The 22,935-nt window shown below is 32.7% G+C and overlaps 2 protein-coding genes across 6 annotated transcripts in view; one reads left to right on the top strand and one right to left on the bottom strand.

The window, feature by feature from the left end:
- The window catches only part of ABCB1 (ATP binding cassette subfamily B member 1), a 242,492-nt gene that overhangs the window by 12,091 nt on the left and 207,466 nt on the right, over positions 1–22,935 (top strand). The window lies entirely within an intron of this gene.
- Positions 1–22,935, bottom strand: part of RUNDC3B (RUN domain containing 3B) — a 245,960-nt gene that overhangs the window by 171,552 nt on the left and 51,473 nt on the right. For 3 of the 5 annotated variants that reach the window (XM_037836576.1, XM_037836579.1, XM_037836578.1), the window contains exons 3-4: positions 8,342–8,392; positions 2,160–2,293 (exon numbers count right to left, since the gene is read on the bottom strand). In XM_037836576.1, coding sequence (XP_037692504.1) covers positions 2,160–2,293; positions 8,342–8,392 — 185 coding nt within the window. The remainder of the gene's footprint in view (positions 1–2,159; positions 2,294–8,341; positions 8,393–22,935) is intronic. The other 2 variants (XM_037836577.1, XM_037836580.1) reach the window with 1 other exon arrangement.

The raw sequence follows: 22,935 nt of genomic DNA, 5'->3' as shown, positions 1-22,935 counted from the left end.
ACTTCATCCAAAAATACACTTCGATATTATGGATTTTAAAAATGTTTTAACTGTGTTTCTAATTAGATTGCTAAATTTAAATACCGTAGATCTTGTTTTTGAAATATTAAGATATTCCGTTCAGGTTTTACAAAAGATGTTTTATTTATTTTGGACATGTTTTTGTTAATTTTGCTAACCAAAAATTTTCCAAAAGAAAAAAATTCCTAAATAAAAATGGATGTAGGAACAATAAACTTAAAAACTGCAGTTTTTGAAAGATGACTGTTTTACTCTTGGTTATTATTCACATATATAATTTATAAATGTATAATTGTGAAATAATGAAGAAAAACGTCTTAATCTTAAAACTCTACCTACCTATGTTCAATCTTTACTTTCTACTCACATGTCATTCGGTAATTCTTAAGTATCAAAAATAGTAAGGAAAGCTACTATGGCAATCCAATAAAAAATAAAATAAAGTTCCTACACTAAAGCAGATACAGCTTAGAACAGCAGCTCTGACTTCTGAGAGTCTTAAAAAATTATAGAGGACCCTAAAGAGCTTTCATTTATGTGGGTTATATCTACTGATAATAACTATATTAAAATCAAAAATTAAAAAATACTAATTAAGCAATTTAAAATTAACAATAAATCCATTATACGTTAACATAAGTAACATATGTTTTCCCCAATGGAAAAAATTAGTGAGTAAAGAGGCTCTGTTTTACCATTTGCAAATTTCTTTAATGTATGGCTCAATAGAAGAGAACTAGATATCTGCTTCTGCATTCAAACTGTTACTTCAAGGAAAGTTAGTTGAAGTATATGAAGAAAATCCAGCCTCACACAGATATACAGTTGGAAAGGGGAGTCTTTTAATAGCCTTTTCAGGTAATTGTGGATTTTCTTCTGTGATTCTACATCAAAACTCAGTAAGTGATCATTTCTTAAAGTTAGTTACAATGTGGAATTTATCATCATATCAATGAACTCTTCATACTCTGTTACATTAAATCCACTGGTCTATCTTGTACTTCTAATGGCTTTTTACCCATGCATGAATTTTTCATTTCATACATGGGTCATTTGGAAAATGCTGGTTCTCTAAGTTATGCAGGTCTACAAAATATTGACAAATTTCATTAAACTTTCATGTTATAAAAGTCTTTTAGTATCAGAAACTATCAAGATTACGAAGGTGGATACAAGTTTTCTAAAATTCTAATTTCCACTTGAAAGCTTTACTTTCACCATTGGCAACAAATACTTTTCCTTGAAGTATAATATTTTTCCAGAAAATGTCTGCCAATTGCCTAAGTTTAAAAAAACAATAAATTGTAAGTTGTTCTGTCAAGTAAAAATGGTATTACATGAAAAAACTAACTAGTTCACCTCACAACTCAACTGCACAAGTGATTTTTCTTGAGGCAACCATCATACTTCGGTATACAGGAAAAGCACTTTATGTGTACTTCCTGTTTCATCACTCAGAAAAATAAAAAGACAGGTACTCACAGGTAGAGACTTAATAAAATTAATAATGTTTACTGTATCATCATGGTCATTCTTAAGTGCAACTGGCTTTTTTTCATATAATCTAAATGCATGGTGGGGAAGAACTCCATGACTGCCAGTGCAGTTTGTTGCCACTACCTTAATTCATACAAAGGCACCATCAATTTTACCCATCATTGCTTCTGCATTAGCAGTGCAAAAGTCAACACAGTGAAAAGGCCAATAACATCTTGATATTATTACGAAAACTGTTGTGATGTCATGGATCCTCTAACGAAAAGGTCTTGGAGACACCCAGAGTTCTGCAGTACACTGAGAACCACTGGCTTAGATAATTCAAGAAATGCAGAATTTTCATAGAACAGGAAATATTTTATTGTATTTCTTTAAAAGAAAATTCTTAATGACTGTAGCTTCATACCTTCCTGCTGTTCATGAGGCAATAGTGAAGCTTCAAGAGCATTCAGAAAAAACTGTATGTAAAGAGGAAGAATAAAGGAATTCTTAAACGAGCTTCTGAAAAATGTTTAATTTGATCAGATACTTAATCTCAACAATGAAAATCACAAGGAAATACTTCATATAACATTTTCTATTAGAGTCAAAACTATTTTGGATTAGATTATACACATTTCACATTATTATCAATTTCTTACCTTAGCTCTTGAGGAACTGACATTTTCCATATTTTCAATGCTGCAGATACAATTCTGTGAAACTTTCCGGCAAGCCACTCTGATATAGTCCCAGAAGCTACGAGGACTCTCATAACCAAACCAGGTTATCTGACCTTCAGGAGACAAATTGTAATACAAAATAAAAGTAAAAGAAAAACTAGGCCAGAAAATTCAAAATGCAAGAACAATAAAAATCTGGAAAATAAAGGACAACACCGTATGCTACAGTATAAAGGGCATTGATGTAGGTGTCAAAAGGCCTTAAAACTAGTCCTGTTCTCCCTTTAATTAGTTGTGTTGCTTTAGGCAATTTACATAATGGATCTAGAGCACAGTTTTCTCAACAATAAAATTAAACAATGAAATAAAAGGGGGCTAGAGTCTAAAAGATTTCTTGCAGTTTGATATCCAATTATTCTAATTTAGTCTTTTAAATAACACACAGAAAACCTTCCCGCTGGTTCCAGTTAAGCATTCATTTAAATGTTACCAGTTGCACTCTAAACCTGTTTCTCCACTTAGAAAAATAGGAAAAGAAAAACAAAAAAAAAGACTTAGAAAAATAGGAAAGAAAAATAATAACACAACCCTTTCCTTCTTCACAGGAATACTTCAAAGAAATGGTGCAATGTGTGGTCTACCCTATCAGCAAACATAAGCAATTAGCATCCTACATTCACTGATCATTCACAATACTCCACCCAATTGTTCTTACCTACATTCAGCCATAAAGCTCTCCTCTGTCATTCCTCTCACTGACCCATCAAAAACTCCTTCTGGCATTTATCATTCTAACCTGTCAGATTTGTTTAACTATATGTCTGTTCATGACTAAATGTTCTACTATGTACATCTTACATTACTGTTAATATTTCTATTGAGGACTCTGAGTATTAGGTACACGGGAATCATTTTGTGCTTTTAGTATTTTTAAATGGGATATGAGATATAGGATGATTAATCTGACCTGGGGAAGTTGTTCAGTTTTAACGTAGTAATATTTGCTTTTACATTTTTCAATCTGGGCTTCTTCATTTGAGTTAATTATTTATTTTTCTCAAATCTTCCCTTTCCCAGACATAACTTCTCTCCAATAACATCAAAAAGTGTCCTTGTCAGCAATTACCATTTTAGGAGCAGTGTCTGAGATGACATTTATCTGAGTGGTTTGCAACCATGGCAGCACATTAGAATACCTGAGCTGCTTTAAAAAAATATTCAGAAATAGATTCTACCCCAGATTAAATAAATGAGAATCTCTAGGAGAGGGCCTAGGCATTTCTATTTTTGAAAACTTGCTTTGGTATTTCTAAGGATTTACTTAGGGTTAATCAACCAATAGAAATCCTATATATCATGATGGGTTAACTCCTATTCATCATTCAGGAGGTCAGAAGGTCACTTCTTCCAGTAAACCATCCTTTACCTCTATAGTGAGTTAATCCCTTTCTATGTGCTGCCCTAATGCCATAGTACCTAGTATATTTAGTTATTCCTATCACACTTTATTGTAATTATGTTTACTTGACTGTCTCACATACTAGGTGGTGAGATCACTGAGGCAGGGATTGTGTCTTATTTGTCTTTAAGTCAATCTTCAGCACTTGACATAGTGCCTGGCTCGTAGCAGGCATTCAATAAATATTTCCTGAGGAAATGAATTGTTAAATAACCACAAAACAGATCATCTTAAATGCAATGCACATAAAAACTAGAATTTTTTCCTTTAAATCCTATTAGTATCTTTTCATAACATTCAATGGCAATCTGGTATTAAGATATCTGTATGCCAGTTCATAAATATCAAATATTCTGGCTAAATATATTTACCTTTGTCTATATAAAAAAACAAATATCTGAACATCCTTACTTAAATATTTATATAATTCTATTTCCCTGAAAAAATCAGATCTGATACTTACGAATAGAAATTTACAGAAATATTTATAATCTCTCTCCTTCCTCTCAATTTCTCACTTTCCTTTGCCCACACTCTTCCTAGGGTTTACAAAGTTCTCAGTGCATACTTCAATACAGCTTGTCTTTAGGGACTATTTCATGTCATCAATTTGTTAACCATTTGGAGGGGAGGGAGGATGCTTGGTGGCTAAAAGCAAGATTCCAAAATAGGAATCTAGATGGATCACATTCTAGTTACATGATCTTGAGATAATGACTTAACTTCACTCTATAAGACTGGGCTTCTTGTTGTATAAACTGAGACTAGGAATAGTAGCCACCTGACAGTACTCTTATGTTATGAGGATTAGATGAGATAATACATATGCATCAATTAGTGGAGAGTCTAGTACATATTAGGCAATAAATGTCAGTTATTACTACTGTTATTACTATTATCATACAAATAGTTAAGGAGACCAAGCTTCTCTTGCACCACATAACAGTGAGTATGAGACGCAAATTTGTTTTTCCCATTACTTGGTTAGAATCTATAGAAATCTTTAAAAATTACTCCCTAACCCAACCTTTTCCCATATTAACCAATTTAAATTCACCTTCCCAAAAGGTTTCTAGTCGCAACTAATTTCCTTGCCTTCTATTATCTGAGATCATTCCGTAGTTTCAAAATGAGAGGCAAGCTGACAGACTTCCCTTAAGAAATAACACATTTGTTTGGGAGTATTATACACTGACAAAGACCTTAAAAAAGGAAGACAGCATTATAAGGTTTCTCTGGGGACTTTAAATCCCTCTAAAGAGGTAGAATGGGAAACAGAAGTCAGAGAAATGAGCAAGGAAAATGGCAACATTGCACAGCCAGTGGCAACCACCAAGGAAAAAAATGAGAAGCAGATTGCTCATGATCAAGAAGAATTTCCTTTGTGAGGAAATATACAAGGGCCCAGCACTTTGCATTAGTCATGATATGCTATTCTACAGTGCTATTTTAAAACTTGTCATAAGTTTCACATGGCTAAGGAAAATAATTTATAAGAAGTTTTAAAGTAGAGCTGAGGAAAAACAAAGAGTATAATAAAGCCCCGTTTTAGAGGAGAGGAAACAAAATGCAGAAAAACTAAAAATCTAAGTTTAGGTTAAACAGAAAATCAGTGAGCATTAAATTCTCAGGACTTCTGCTATTGGTAGGCAGTGCTAACCACAAGCCTTTTACCCAAATGACAATGGCAAGGTCTCCTCAAATTACGAGCTGAGAAACTATACAATTAACAGAATGACATAGTATCATGACTTGCAGGGCCTTTAATAATCCAGTAGTATTTTTACAACACTTTTATCAACTCAGCAAATGGGATGTAAGGATGACTTGGCTTGATTCTGCCTTCCTCCCTCTTCCATGTGCCTCATTTCCAAGGTGAAATTCTTAATTCAAGAGACTGAGCTTTCCATGTTCAGAAAGATCTGCTTTTGATTAAAAGAAGGTAGATTCCCTTGCCACAACCTCCAAACAAGTTCTCATGTAAACTATCTATATATCCTAGAATTATATTTAAATAATTAAGTAATTTTTGCATCTACCAAAAAAAGGTGACTTTAGTTAAAATAACCAACAGAATTGTTCAGCTGGTTATATGGGATATAGTCATTTGAAAACCACTTTTGACTGCACAAAGATTACTAGCAAAAGGTGTACTTGGGCTATTTGGCTGTAACCAATATTCAACAGGAATATTAAAAAACAAAACTTCAAGCAAACTATGCCTTTAAAAATCACTACTGAAGTAATACTCAACATATTTTCATTTCCTCTAAAAGTAACCACAATAGCAAATCACATAGCAAGAAACTGACTAATCCATAGCTTGAATAAGTTTTATTTCAGATAAGAGAATTGCTGTTACTAAAAATTCTCTTTTTAAATATCCTGATGATCAGTAGGTGTGTAATATACTTTCAATAATAAATATTCTTGGAAGTTGACTCTTTATCAATCACAAAGTTATACTTTTCAAAACTTATTCCCATTATTCCAATTCTAATTCATTTTAACCACAAGAATATGGGGTGAAAAATCTATTCAACTAAATGGCGATTTGCTACTGACCAAATGTGATATTGTCTTCCCAATAAATTGCCTCATTTTCAGCACCGAAAAATGACCCGTGATTTCTAAGATCCACAGTTAAACTAAAATTACTCTTCTATATTCTTTAAGTCAGATATCTACTCACATCTTGCAAAATGTGTTTTGCCTAAATCTTATTTAATGGCCAAAATGAAATCTTCTAAAAACAGGAATGACATTTTCTAAAGTGGTTCTCTACTAAGCAGCAGCTAATGAATCATCTTTGACAAACTAAAATAAAAAAGCAAATGAATTTGTTAAGTGATTTTCTCTATTCTTTTGTTGTTAGTTCTTAGCTATGAAAAACTGGTTTCACAAAGTGAAATCTGTCAGTGTTCTATCACCAAGCTGACACTATCAACAACTATTACCTTGAATATGGCATCTAGACAAGCAACAGAAGACAAGAAAGTCCCCCCATATTTTAATAAACCACTCTGATATCACTGCAGAAGTGTTCAGATACTTAAAGGTAGTTGGTTACTTACGGAATTGTTTATAAATATTAGATATTTAATTTTAAATTTTGTAGCATCAGTCTCAAATTTCCTACAATTAATTTATCATAGCCAGTTTAGTATTTTCCACTATCTTTTTACTAAATAGAAAATCCCCACTTCTTCAAGAGGTCAAAATTGGTCCTTTAAAAAAAAAAGAGTACTACTACTGGTTGAGGTTTATATTTATTAGACTACACAGCTTTGAAGGTAAAGTTATGACCTTGATTAGTATTCTGAGATCTCATATTAATGTTCTTAAACAAGAAAGGACAAATTTAAACATTTACAAAAGAACTTTATTACCTTAAGCTGGATCTGAATAAATGAAACTCTGGAATGAAAGTGAATTTGTACTTATATTGCTAGCTCTATAAGTTACTTAGAGGATGTCTTAAGTAAATCATTTAGCAACTATGAATCACAGCTACCTCATCTTTAAAAACACTTATCCTACAATTCTCCTTTGTTATTGACAGTTTAATGTCCAGTTCTATTTGTAAGGAATTTACCATAAACAAATCTAAATATCTAAAGTATGTACCTATTCCATAAATATTAGTTGATTTCTAATCGTCCAAGGTAAAATTATTAAGATAACCAGGCTTATTTTAAAAAGCTGAAAATTTAATTTAACAGTCTTTTTTATCCCAGTAATTTTATCATCTTTCCAAGCACAATGGAAAGGTTATGGTTTTTTCTTCTAACAGAGTTTTTAATATAAGACTTAAATTTTCAACAGAGTACTGAAGGGTGGATGAAGTCTATACAGACAGCTATGGATAAATCTGTAGCCTTAAAAAACCAAGTGTAATTTGTTTCAGTAGTGATTATAGTTGTAAATAGAGAACATGAAACAAAATAAATTGTTAAAAATGATTACTTGTGAGGAAACTAGAAGACTTTTACTTTCTACTTTCTATCCTTTGTCCTACTGCAATTATTAAAAATCATGACTATGCATTTCTTTTCTAAGTAAACAATATAATAAATGGTTAGATCATATGCTCTTTAAAAACATATGTCTTGCATACAGGAAGAACTCAATAAAATTTTTTAAAATAAGTAAATAAGTCATGCATGCAGTCTGGGAGAAAGGAAACTAAGGAATATATTCCTGATAATGATTTGAGAATGGAGAAGCACAGTTATAGTTGATAATGTCCATCTCTGTTTCACTGAGTGACTTTGGAAAATTCACACAGCTTCTCTGAGTCCCCAATTTACAGGTAATACAAATGCTATTACACAGCACTTATAAAATTGAGGATATACTAATAAATCTTATATCATTAAGAGTTTTTAATTAAAATTAAAAGAACATAGCTATGCATGATCAATAAAATAGTGTTAAAGCTCTGGATAGAACATGGAGGGGTCACAGAGGAGAGGAAGAATAAATGGTTTATTATACTGTTTGGGTTTACTACATGATTTTAATTTTTAAAATTAGCATGAGCATACTTGTCCCTCTGGATTAAAAAAAGAAAGAGAGAAAGCTTTGCAAAACCCAAGCAATGTACTAAAATGATCACTTAACTGATAACAGCCCTCCCCAGTAAGTCAATTCCATGCTCCCGCGCAGCTCAGTGGCGGGAGACATCACCAGCATAGAGTACCTTGAAGTGGTATTTGGAGATGAGCCAGCCATCTGCAACTTTGGGAAATCTCTTAAAAAAATAAATAAATAAACAAAAGCACACAGATATTTAAGAAACCTGCAACGAAGTTTAAAATCCCAAAAACTGAATAGCCCAAATAAGACGGCTACACATAATCTTGAAGTAGCAATACTTCTTTTAACTAGTAAGTAAAATGAACTCAATAAAAATAAAATTAGCTACACTCAGCAAGTAACTCAAGCTGGTCCCTTGCAGCCTGTTCTATTTGGAGAGCCTAGAGCATCTATAGGACACAGAAATGAGCAGCAACTGTCCCCTATTTACTGTCACCTCCATTATTTTTTCCCAAATATAATAAAGTGGTAATGACAGTAGAACTCAAAATGAGCAGGATACATTGAATTTGCTAGCTTTGCACTGCAGAATTTATGAGGCTGATTAGGAAAATTACTCACTTATTGAACTACTTGGCTCAGAAAGCTTTTAACTTTAAAAATATTCATTTTTTTAACTGTTAACCTGTCTAAAAGTTATAAACAAATATATTTTGAAAGAGCAGTTCTCTTTTTTGCTTAAGAGGAATTAAAGTTTGTATTTTTTTTTCCCTGAATGATGAGAATAGCAGAAAGTATGAAGTAAAATATTCTTTAGTTTAACCAACACTGACTAAACGCCTACTCTACACTACAGCTTCCAATTATTGTTTAACAATCACCAGTTGTAAAAGCACTGTAAATTCTTGCTATCTCATTCGGAAAATTCTAACATAATTATATGGGAAAACTCCAAAGTCAAATTTCTGAAGTAACATTCCCAAAAAATAACGACATTTCTTTCTCTCATAATCAAACACTGAGCTCTCCAACAGGACATGACCCCACACCTTTTCAAATATTTATATCTTTTATGAAACAAAACCAAAAACCAAACAAAGCAAAAACCAAACACCAGGAGTCAGTAATGACAGGAAGGAGATGCATACAGCTGTGCTATTGGCCACACTTGGTGTCTCTACTCTTCAACCTCTATCCTCTTACCTCCATTTGTAACATTTTAAACAAATATTAAATTTGGAAACAAAAATCCAAAAGGATCTATAATTTGGTACTCTAGTTGAAGCCCATATTAGAACATAATATAAAGTCTTGCTACAATTACAACAAAGAAAATGAAAATCTCTCAACACTGAAATGCTAACCAGAATAGAATGCTTTTCATTCTAAATATTAAGACTGAAAAAAAAAAACTTAGCTGTTAGCGTTACCCTTTATGCCCTGGTTATACCTATTATTTTGATCTTAGCTGTGAAACAACATACAAAATTAAGGAAAATAAAACCATTTTCACTTATCTATAGGCATTAATTGCTTTAATCATAATTTTATATCTCACTTTAAACTAGCTATAAGCAACAAGAAGCTTCCTGACCAAGTGACAATCCACTAGATTCCAATTGCCTTAGTCAAATTTCAACAACTCTGATTTTACAGATGGGAAAACAGAGGCCCAGAGAGAGTTTGCCTAGGCCTAGCACATCTCTATCTATCTGTAGCCTCACTCTGGCTGCAGACAAGATCTGACAGATGGAAAAGGATCAGTCAGTTGGTTTTCCTGTCATTTGGTTACAGAACAGTTCTCACTGACAGCCTCAGAGATAAGGAAAAAAAAAATTGGTAGGATACATTTTCCACATAAAATTTATATCCTTGACTTTGTTGCTGCCCCAAAAATTGTGGATGGCAAAGCTCAGATTATTTCAAAGTGGCCCAATGAGTGCATGTTTATAGAAAAGGTCTCATGTGCAATAGAAATAAAATCTTTTGTTTAAAAATATGATATTCAGAAAAAAAGAAACAGCATTTTACAACTAAAAAGCTTAGAAAAACAGTCAATAAAAGACCAAATTAACCAGGTTCAGAAATTGGTTTGTTTAAGAACAAAATTCATTCAACTGTACCATTATAATTATATAATATATAATTACACAAAATGTTATTTACTTGGTTTCTGAAACCTCAGCCAAAAGAAGAATCGCCTCTGAAATGGAGATGCTACAGAAGAATTCTTAATCATACTAAAGGTACAGCACTTCCTGACCAAAAAGTATGCAATTTTTAAAAATGAACAATTGAAAATAAATGTGACCTTTATAATCTTATTAATATTTAAGTTGTCCCTTGTACAAAAAAGGATTGTTGACCACTATTGTAAACAAAGCAATATGCCTTGGTAATGAGGCTTAATAGGACTCTAATTTATGGAATATGACAAATATTTCATATTTTTCATGTTAGCCCTTGTTCCAACTTTAGTTTTCCATTCATTTCTATTCCTTTAATGACTGAGCTACATTATCATGAGTGATATGATTCCATAAATGCTAACAGCTTTGTAGAAGGTGAACTTTTTGCTTATGCTATACTGATTCTAATTTTTCTCTTTCTCTGCATGCACATACACACACACACACGCAAACATATGCATACACACAGCATATCTCTTTCTGATAATGTAGCAGATAGATGCCTTTATTTTTAAATGTGCCAAGATGTACTACTGAAGAAATGCCTAGATTCTTTGTAAATTGAAGAATCCACTTGTAAGGTAAATAATAAAACTGATCATTAATCAACAGACAGTACTTAAGACTTTCCACAATTTTTTTTTTTTAATGTCAATACAAGATGGAGCATTCTTTACTTTGTCATTAATTCTATTAATGCAAGCCATTGTCTGAAATTTAAATCTTCAACCTTTATTTACATATAAGAGAAAAATCATTGACCAAAGCAATATTTGCAATTACAATATGCACTCTAATTCAGTTAACAGTGAAACAAAATTATTTTCTTTTGTATAAGTATACTTTTCATTTCTTAATAGGTGCTGAAATTTAAACATAGTATTGCACATAACTTACCTAAAATACTTAAAAGTTTGCTTTAAAATGTCATTTACAGGTAAATGGTAGGTATATTAGAAACAAAGTAGTTTTTCATTGATAACAACAATTTTTAAAACAGTGAGTTCTAAAACATACAAATCTTTTGAAGTTTAAAAGTTATAGTGATTTTAAAGGAAAGAAATGTAGGAAGAATTTTAAAAAAATAAAAACATCAGATTGCATGAATGATAGCAATTAGTTTAATAAACTTAAATAATGATAACTATTAATAGAAATTAAAGTACTACTTTCCATAAAATTAAAGTATTTGAATTTATGGGTTATAAGGGTAACATAAAAGCAATTTTAAATTGTATCAAATTATATCTGACCTACAGGGTCATCTCAGTTTCTTATAAAACATCAAGAAAACCATACTATCTATTCAAAAGTTTAGACTAAAAGTATATGTGCAAATATACAAAACTACTCGGCATTCAAAATTCTGTAATCTAATCAATCCTTAATCATTGTGAATGAAAGAAAGAGCAAATTATACATTAGAATAGGAATTTAGCATTAGACTTCTAGTAAAGTAACTTGCAGTGATTTTGTTTTTCTTAAGAAAAACTGATAATTTCACTAATTTATAAAGGATTCTGAGAAGAGTAATTTACTGAAAAGAGAAAATCAGAAAGATATAGGAACTGAGGTTATTATAATGCTCTTCAAAAATGAAAAAATTCATCATGCAATCTTTTCCCTGTTCTATAAAATGAGAACTATTTACTCCCTTAAAATATACAATACTTGAGCATTAGAAATGATCAAAATTGTTGCTGAACACTAAAAATTTAACTAACAAGAAAGCAACTTTCCATTATCGAAAATAAACAAAGAATGACTTGAAAATTATAAGCACTGTAAAATGCTCTAATTTGAGAAAATCACATGGTCACATCGGAAATATTCTAGTATTCTTTTGGCATAAACTCAAAGGGCTACAAATACAGATAAATAAACATAAATATGAACTACCATCAGAGACCAGGAATAGTCTCCCTGTCTTAAAACAAGAAATTAGATTACCTGGTAGAATCATGATATATTTCTTCAACTCTCTCATATAAAAAAAATGACATTCAAAACACCTTAGACGATTTTATCAATAGTAGATATTACTTGTCCTCCCATAATACTTTCTCTATGTGATACTCCCTATCATGAGCCAAACCTGAACTTTGAATCCTTTCATTTGAAGGGGTTTTGAAATCGAAGTTTATTTAAAATAAGCTTGGAAATTTCCCCAGGGGTAACAAAGTTTAAAACCATTAATACATTTCACATTCTGTAAATAGGTAAATATTTACATTTTGGGATAAAAATGACTCCTCAAAAATTCTGGTTTGGTTGTAAACTAACCAAGCCATTTTATCCAAATCTCCAAAGAAGTACAAATACTTGACGTATTTTTGCTATTCACCAGGAAAGCCTATGCTAATACAGTAATTAAGAGTACTACAAGCAGTCATAGGACTCCAAACAGAAGCAAGTGACCAAGTGTGTGGGGATAGTATTTTAGAACTTTAGACAAAATTATTAAAACATTATAAAACCATGACAAAAGAAAGATTTCAGATGTTTCCAAACAGAAATAACCTCTTAAACGAAAACTGGTAAGTATTAATTGAAATAATAAGCTACCAATGGCAGTCATGTAAGAAGACTAATATCAAGGGAGAAGAAAGTCATTATTGATTAAAATGAGCTATATAAACACTAGTTTCATAAGATGTAAATAATTATTCGAACCTATCCTACCATAATTAAGACAATTCATTCCACAACAGAAACAGGCAAAGGTCATGAATAGGAAATTTTTCAAATAAAGAAAAAAAAAAAGAAATACAAATTAATAAATACACGAAAATATATTCAAACTTTGTTACATATAAATTCAAATTAAAATAAATATCTCTATATAATACATATCAATAAAAGGTCAAAAAAGGATATTTCCCCCATCAAATTAAAGATTAAAATATTAATAACAGCCAGTATTATGAGGATATGAGAAAAATAACAATCACATACATTACTGTTGGTACGACCTTTCAGGCAGATGATATAACAACATATGTTAAATTCAGAAGTGCATAAACTTTGATTTCAGCGATTACAATTCTTAGAATTCACTGGGTATTATTATTAGGGGACAAATTTTTTTAATTAGACAAATAGATACAGATAAATGTTCAATGACATATAACAACATGTTTATGAAAGGAGAAATTTGGGAAAAATCAAAAGTGACTGAAATATGGATCATTCAAACAATGGAATTTTAAGCAACTGTTAAAAACAGAATGGAAATATATCCAAAAGAACTGAAAACATGTTCACAAACACTGTACACAAATGCTCAACAGCAACATTATTCACAGCTACTAAAGAGTAAAAACAACTCAAATGTCCATTAACTAATGAAAAGGATAAACAAGATGTGGTGTTATCCATACAATAGGATATTTTTCAGCCAATAAAAAAGAGAGAAGTACTGATACGTGCTAAAACATGGATGCACCTTGAAAACTTTGTAAGTCAAAGAAGCCAGACACAAAAGGCCACATACTGTATAATTATATTTATAAGAAATGCCCAGAATATGCATTTGCCATAGAGACAGAAAGTAGATTTGTGCTTGCCAGGGGCTGGGGAGAGGGAGAAATGGGGAGCAACTGTCTAGAGGGTATGAGATTTCTTTTTTGGAGTGATGAAAACATTCTGGAATTAGACGGTGGTAATGGTTACACAATATTGTGGACATACTTAAACCTCGAATTATAAACTTTAAAATGGTAAATTTTACATTATGTGAATTTTATCTCAATTTTAAAAATTAAAAGTTAAAATGAAATGAAAAATGTAAGTATCACAATGAAAAAAATGCTCATAATATACTAAGGGCAAAAGTACACATCATAACAAAGAAAAATATATAAACTCACACGCACATACATTTATAATAAACATATGATGATAGATACACAAACTTGCCAGTTGCAGTTACATCCTGGTCAGGAATTTCTAGTAGTTTTTATTAATACTTCCTATAGTTTCATATTTCAGCCTTTCCTTTTCTTCTCTCTCTCTCTTTTTTAAAGATAGGCCTTTGACTGTTATACAAAGTCAAATATTCGATATGGCAGTAATAAGTTAAAATCTTAAAGTGAAGAAAGAGGCTTTTTCAAAAGGCATCAGAAAAAGTGATGAGGGCTACAAACTTAACAGTAAACAAAGAATGGGAATATGACTGAAAAAGACAAATGAAGAGTTGGGAAATTTGAGTAAAACATAAATTTTCAGCTACTCACCTTTTTCTCCATAATAGCTTAAGAGACTAAGGCTTTCTGCAATTACAATCTAAATAGTTGTTTATTTACTAAAGAACCTTCATTTACATTAACATAGAGGTTAATTTTATTCTCTAAGTAATTTAAGACACTAAACTCAATTTACCATGATATATATAACCTTGGTTGTTTAAGACTACCCTGATTTTCTGAGATAAAAACTGCTGGGGCTCCCTAAATTTGCACATACATAACTTAAAAGGGTGTTCTCAGAGTGGCCTTGACCATTGTCTAAAAGCCAGACTCTGGTAACCTTCAGAGCCACTTTCTTATCTCCTCTATCATGTTTAGCCTGATTATGTGGGTTTTTCTTGGATGAGTTTTGCTCATATGTTACTGCAGAAACAATTCAAGATTCATTTATGTGCAAACCAAGAATCAAAAATTGGAAAACTTTCAAAAATGAACAAAGAAAATTCAAAAGCCAAGTGGACAGGTTTATCTTTACCTATTGTTTCTAATAGTGTTTGCACAACACTTCAAAAGCTGGCCTCATGGGGAGGTGACTATTTATCCTCTAAGTCAGGAAGAACTTTGAGGTTCAAGCCAGAGTTCCTGAGCAAGGCTTAGGTATCAAAGCATTTCAATTAAACTACAGAAATTCTAAAACATCAAGTCACAGGAGTTCCAACTTTTTAAGAGTACGAATCAAAATCCCACCATTAAAAAATAACAGAGATTATTATTCTTATATCAAAGATTCAATTTTCCAATAAATATTCAGAGTGCCTACTATATCTCAGGCACTCTTCTAGAGATTTGGGATGCATCAATGAACAAAACAAAGGCCTCTGCTCTGGTGAAGATTACATTTTAGGGGAGGTGTCTAAGTACAGTAAGCAATAATCATAATTAGTAAATGGCATGGTATGTTAGAAGCTAATGCATCAAGAAAAGAGTAATACAAGGAAAAGAGGATCAGGAGTACTTGAAGAAGGGGAGGTAGGTCATAATTTAAAGTATGGTAGAAGAATTCAGCCTCACAGAGCAGTTATGAAACAAAGAGGGAGTTAACCATTCAGATATATGAGAGAGTAGTTTCCAAACAGAGAACAGCCAGTGCGTTGGTGCACTATGGCAGGCACATGCCTAGTACAGTCAAGAAAAAGCAAAAAGGCCAAACGGTCAAAAGGCTACAGCAGTAATTTAAAAACAAAACAAAACCAACAACAATGAATCAGCTGCAAACAAGTATAACTGGAAAATATTTTCACAATTTTCAGAACCAGTGCAAAACATAAGCTAATGAGTCACTACCAGCTTAATTCCCAGGAAATTTGAGATAATGTCTCATTATATCTAATCATTTTTCCTAAGTGATAAATTACTAGTTGATAGTCTGTGGTTCTCTATAAAACTCAGAAGTTTTCTCATTTTTGTCAGTTATTTTCCAGTTTAACTTTACAAAATTCACTACTGTACCTCATCTCCACACCACCTGGCTGAAGTTTGTAAGATTGTTTCTGACCTCTTTACTATTTTAAATATCATAAACTATCTGGCCCACGAGTCTATAAAAACTCAAAGTCTCAGATGGTGTTTTAAAGAATTAAATCGTAATTTTCACTTGAGGTACTCGTATGCCTCTTTCCTGTGAAGCCTTCTCTGACCCATCCATGCAGGAGTAATAGGTATCCACTCATTTGTGCTATATCATGCTCATCAATACTCATCAATATTTTTATCATGATGAGGAAACCACTGTACACCACTACTCCTTAATGGACCCTCCTTCTGCCCTCCCAGACTGAGTTCCATATGAAAGTATATCATATTAATTTTTGTATCCTAAGCCCCCAGCACAGGGCCTAGATAAGATGCTGAATAAGAGAATGAATAGGATATAGAAAAAGGGTATACATATGTGTGGAAAGGATTGGGGGATAAAAGGGAAAGTAAAAACAGTAAGATATATGTAAAGTGTCAAATTTAAGGCATTTGCTCCAGAAAAAGAATAAGGAACTCAGGTTATGAGTCATTTCCAAAGCAGAGGTAAAGTAGGAGTTCTATTTAGTCGAGGAAAATACAGAGCAGTGATGATAAACACACGACCTTGGTGCTTCTTTCCTTTTACTGTGCTCTACAATAAACTGCCCTAGCTTCCTAAAGTTACTAGCAATCGAAGAGTGGGAATTTTATGAATTATAATGAAAAAATGGGATCCTTCTCATTTAAAAATGTTTTAGCATTGGGGGGGGTATACATTTATTTTTTTAACTTACTTCCAAGTAAATTCACTGTTGGTATGCAGTTATAAGGTTTGACAAATGCAGAAAGTTGTGAAACCAAGAGCACAAGTAACCCAACAGTTCATCACCACCCCCTCAAAAAAAAAAATCCTTCATGCTGACCCTACAGAGTCAACCCACTCCCACCCCTAATGCCTAGTAGATACTGAACCATTCATTGAAACTAGTTCAACCTGTTCTAGAATGTTATGTAAATGTAACAGTACAGTGTCTAACCTTTTGAGTGTTGCTTCTTTTACTGATCAGCATAATGCATCTGCGACCCATCCATGTTTCCGTGGGTATAATCAGTTCTTTCCTTTTTACTGTTAAGCTTGCCCACTGCATAGATGTACACACTGGTCTATGCATGTATCAGCTAAAGGGCATTTCATGGGCTGTTTCAAATTGTTGACAATTATGAATAAAGCTGCTATAAGCAGGGTTTTATGCAAATATAAGTTTTCACTTCTCTTGGGGAAATATCTAGGAGTGGGATTCCTAGGCCATATGATACTTAACTTTATAAGAAACTGACAAACTGATTTCCAAAGAGGCTGTACCATTTTACATTCCTACATTCAAGGTATGAGAGTTCCAATTGCTCTGTATCCTCACCAGAACTTGGTACAGGTGTGTAGCAGTACTTCATTGTATTTCCATAACAACTAATAAGGCTGAGCATCCTTTCATGTGCTTACTTGACATCTGTATTATCTTCTTTAGTCAGGTGTCTGTTCAAATCTTTTTATCATTTTTTAATTGGGTTGGTTATTTACAAACTATTGAGTTTTAAGAGTTCTTTGTATATTCTAGAAACAAGCCCTTTGTCAAAGATATGATTTGCAAATATTTTCCCCCATTCCATGAACTATATTTTCACTCTCTTAATAGTTTCTTTCAGAGAATAAAATTTTTAATTTTGATGAGGTCCCCACTTTACCAATTTTTTTTAATGGATTCTGCTTTTATTGTATCTAAGATCTCTTGGTCTAACTAAAAGTGATAAAGAAGTTCTGTATTTTCTTTAAAATTTTTTTTTTACTTTAACATCTTACATTTAGGCCTATGAACCATTTTTTTTAACAATTCAATTTTATTGTGATATATTCACATACCATGCATTCATACAAAGCGTACAATCAATTGTTCACAGTGCCACCATATAGCTGTGTGTCCATCACCAAAATTAATTTTTGAACATTTTCATTACCACACACACAAAAGTAAGACGAATAAAAATTACAATGAAAAAGAACAAGTAAAGTAAAAAAGAACACTGGGTACTTTTTTTTTGCCCCCATTTTTCTACTCATCCATCCATACACTGGACAAAGGGAAGTATGATCCACATGGCTTTCCCAATCACATTGTCACCTCTCATAATCTACAGTTCTATACAATCGTCTTCAAGATTCAAGGGTTCTGGGTAGTAGTTTGATAGTTTCAGGTATTTACTGCTAGCTATTCCAATTCATTAGAACCTAAAAAGGGTTATCTATACTGTGCGTAAGAGTGCCCACCAGAGTGACCTCTTTGCTCCTTTTTGAATCTCTTAGCCACTGAAACTTATTTCATTTCACTTCACCTCCCCCTTTTGGTCAAGAAGATGTTCTCCATCCCACGATGCTGGGTCCAGATTCCTCCCCAGGAGTATGATCTATTTTTGAGTTAACTGTTGTAAATGGTGTGGGGTTTGGGTAGAGGTTCATTTTTTTGCATAAAGGTATCCAATTATTCCGGTACTATTTGTTGAAAAAGATTATCATTTCTCCATTGAATGGTCTTTGTACTTTTGTGAAAAAACATCAATTGTATCTGGCTGGATCTATCTCTGAAATCTATTCAGTTCTATTGAACTATCTGTCTTTCCTTTTACCAATACCACAATGTCTTGATTACTGTAGCTTTACAGTAAGTCTTGAAGTCAGGTGTTTTTCCTTTATGAAATTTTTTCCCTAATTACTTTGCTTAGCCATATAATTTTAGATTCAGTTTGTTGAAAGCTACAAAAAAAATGCACTAAAACTTTGATTGACCTTGCACTGAATCTACAGATCAATATGAAGAGTCCTGACATCTTAATAATGTTGAATTTTCCAAGCCATAATGAAGAATTATCCCACCCAAAATGTCAACAGTACCAAACTTGAGAAACCCTCCTGTAGACTTCTATAGATGCCCTTTCACGGAAGTTCTCTCATACCTAGTTGCTGAGAGCTTTTATTATGAAGGGATGCTGAATTTTGACAAATGCGATTTTACACATCTATTGAGATGATCCTATGCTTTTCCCTTGTTCCAAAATCTACTTTGTCTGATATTAATGTAGCCATTCCAGCTTATTTCAATTTGCTTCTGCATAATATATCTTCATTGTTTTACTTTTAACTTATCTATATGATTATATTTAAAGTGGGTGTATTAGGGTTCTCCAAGGAAACAAAACCCACAAGAAACGAAAGACAGAGATATAGATATACATAGATAGATAGATAATGTAATTATTATGAGATTTATTATAGGAATTGGTTCATACATATGTGGGGGTGGACAAGTCCAACTTCTGTCAGGCAGGCGGAAAGCTGGGACCTCTGGTGAAAGTACTTGATGAATTCCCCAGGAGAGGCTGGTTGGCTGAAGAAATGGAAATCCTTCCTTCTAATTGCTGAAATCATCAGTTCTCCTTTCTCCCTTAAGGCCTTCAACTGATTAGATGAGAGTTCTCTCACTGTCGAAGGCAGTCTCTTCAGTTCATCGTACATGTAACCAGTCATAGGTGCATCAACTTACTGATGATTTAAATCCATGTAATATCCTTACAGTAACTATCAGTCCACTGGTTGCTTGAGCAAAAAACCGGTCAGCATAACCTAGCCATTGACCCATGAACTTCACCACTACGAGAGGGTTTCTTTACATAGAGCGCCTTCTTTTTTCCCTAATCATGCAATTTCTTTTAATTGGTGTGTTTAGAGCATACATAGTCAATGATATGGTTGGATTTAGGTCTACCTAAATTTCATTTCCTTCTGTGTATTTTTCTGCTATTTTCTTTCTGGTTACCATGGGGCTTAAATTAACACCCTTTTCTACAAAATAAGTTAACAATCACATTTGTTTTGATACTAACTTAACTTTAATAACACACACAACCTATGTTCTTCACCCCTCCACACCCCCACATCTATGTAGGTCTTCTCACCAATGACATATTCATATAAGATGAGCTTAAAGCCATTAATTTATCATTATGTCTTTTGCATTTGCAATTTAGATCCAGTAAGAAGTAAAAACTGGAGTTACAAACCTAAAACACAGTAGTACTGACTTTTATATTTACCTATGTTGTTGTTATTACCGGAGATCTTTCTTTCTGATATGACATGGTTTTGTCTGTTGCCCAGTGCCCTTTCCTACAACCTGAAGAACCACCTTTATGTTTTTTGTATGGCCAGCCTAGTGGCGACAAACTCCCTCAGCTTTTGTTTAGCTAGAAATGTCCTAATCTCTCCCAAATTTTGAACAACCGTTTTGCTGGCTATAGAATTCTTGGTTGGCAGTTTTTTGCTTTAGTACCTTAAGTATGTCATTCCACTGCCTTCTTACCTTCATAGTTCCCAGTGAGAAACTGATACTTAATCTTACTGGGGCTTCTTTTTACATGACACATTACTTCTCTTGTGGCTTTCAGAATTCCCTCCTTCTCTTTGGCATCTGACAGTTTCATTACAATATGTCTCACCATGTTTCTGTTTGGATTTATCATGTTTAGAGTTTGTTCAGCTTCTTGGAAGAGTACATTCATGTCTTTCATTAAATTTGGAATGTTTTCAGCCATTATTTCTTTAAATATTTTCTCTGCCCCCTTCCTTTTCTCTTTTTGGAACTCATGAATGCATATACTGGTACACTGGATGATGCCCCACAGATTTCTCAGATTCTGCCCATTTTTCTTGATTCCTTCTTCTTTCTGCTCCGTAGACTCAATGATTTCAATTGCCTTATCTTCAAGTCTACTGATTCTTTCTTAGGCCAGCTACAATCTACCACAAAATCCCTCTAAAGAATTTCTAATTTCTGTTATTGGGGTCTTCAGCTCTTTTTGGTTCCTTTTCATAATTTCTATCTCTTTTTTTATGTTCAAATCGTGTTCTTGTATTATTTGCATGATTCCCTTTATTTCCTTCTATTTTCCTTTAGCTCTCTGATCATATTTGGAACCATTTTTATTTTTGCATGACATTTTAAATTATTTGTATATTTTATTAGAGAAATTGTGGGTTTACAGAAAAGTCATGCACAAAATGCAGGATTCCCATATACCACCCTATTATTAACACACTGCATTGGTGTGGAATATTTGTTACAACTGATGACAGCACATTTTTATAACTGTACTACTAACTATAGTCCATGGTTTAATTTAGGGTTCACTATTTGCATAGTGCAGCTTCATGGATTTTTTTAAAATTTTTATTCTGTTACCATATATACTAACATTTCCCCTTTTAACCACATTCAGATATATCTTTTAGAGCCAGTAATTAAGTTCAAAATGTTGTGCTACCATCACCACCATCCATTACCAAAATATTTCCATCATTCCAAATACGAACTCTGTACATTTTAAACCTTTCCTCCCTATTCTCCATCTCCATTCCATCCTCAGGTAACTAACACACTAGATTCTGATTCCATGAGTTTGCTTATTCTAATCACTTCATATCAGTGAGATCATATAATATTTGTCCTTTTGTGTCTGGCTTATTTCACTCTGTATGATATCTTCAAGGTTCATCTCTGTTGTCACATGTATCAGAACCTCATTCCTGTTAATGGCTGAATAATATTCCACTGTATGTATATATCACATTTTGTTTATTCATTCATCAGTAGATGGACATTTACGTTGCTTTCATCTTGTGGCAATTGTGAATAATGCCACTATGAACATCAGTGAGAAAATTTCTGTTTAAGTACCTGCTTTCAATTCTTTGGTGAGTATATACCTAGCAGTGGGACTGGCAGGTCATATAGTAATTCTGTACTTAACTTTCTAAGAAACCGACAGACTGTCTTCCAAAGCAGCTGCACAATTTTACATTGCAACCAGCAATGAATGAGTGTTCCCAATTCTCCACATCCTCTGTTTTTAATAGTAGCCATTCTAGTGTGTGTGAAATGCTATCTGCTTGTAATTTTGATTTGCATTTCCCTGGTGGCCAATGATGCTGAACAGCTTTTCACATGCTTCATGGCCATTGTATATCTTCTTTGGAGAAATGTCTATTTAAGTCTTTTCCCATTTTTTGACTGCATTGTTTGTCTTTCTGTTAAATTGGAGGATTTCTTTATATATTCTGGATCTTAAATCTTTATTGGATATATGGTTTCCAAATCTTTTTTCCTATTGTGTAGGTTGTCATTTTACTTTCATGATAAAGTCCTTTGAAGGACAAAAGTTTTTAATTTTGATGGGGTCCCATTTATCTATTTTTTCTTTTGTTGCTTCTGCTTTGGGTGTAAAATCTAAGAAATTATTGCCTACCACAAGTTCTTGAAGGCGTGTCCCTATATTATCTTCAAAAAGTTTAATAGTTCTGGCTCTTATATTTAGGTCTTTGAGCTATTTTGAGTTCATGTTTATGTAACATGTGAGATAGGGGTCTGCCTTCATTCTTTCCAGTAAGTGGAAAGCTTAATCCATTTACATTTAACGTCACTACCAATAACACAGGACTCTCTTCTGTAATTTTTCTATTTAGTCTTTTTTTTTTTACAATAAACATTTATTGAGCTGTTATTTTCAGAATACTTTAGTTCTGTTCTGAAATCAGTCTACAAATTTCTCTACTTAATACCAAAGCCAGTGATTTAATGAATAAAAGGTGTATATATCATATTGCTTTGCAAAAAAAGAAAAGCTTTATATTTATGTCTATTATGTGATAGTTGTAGGATCAGTTTCCCAAGGCTCAGAGAAATAAAGTACACACCACATACACACACACTACTGTGTCAACTGAAATGCTATAGAAAATTTATAACCAGATACACAAAATA

The sequence above is a fragment of the Choloepus didactylus genome, chromosome 5, assembly GCF_015220235.1.
Source record: "Choloepus didactylus isolate mChoDid1 chromosome 5, mChoDid1.pri, whole genome shotgun sequence".
NCBI classification, from domain to species: domain Eukaryota; kingdom Metazoa; phylum Chordata; class Mammalia; order Pilosa; family Megalonychidae; genus Choloepus; species Choloepus didactylus.
Note: the sequence above shows the minus strand (reverse complement) of the source record. Positions and strands in the feature narration are given on the sequence as shown.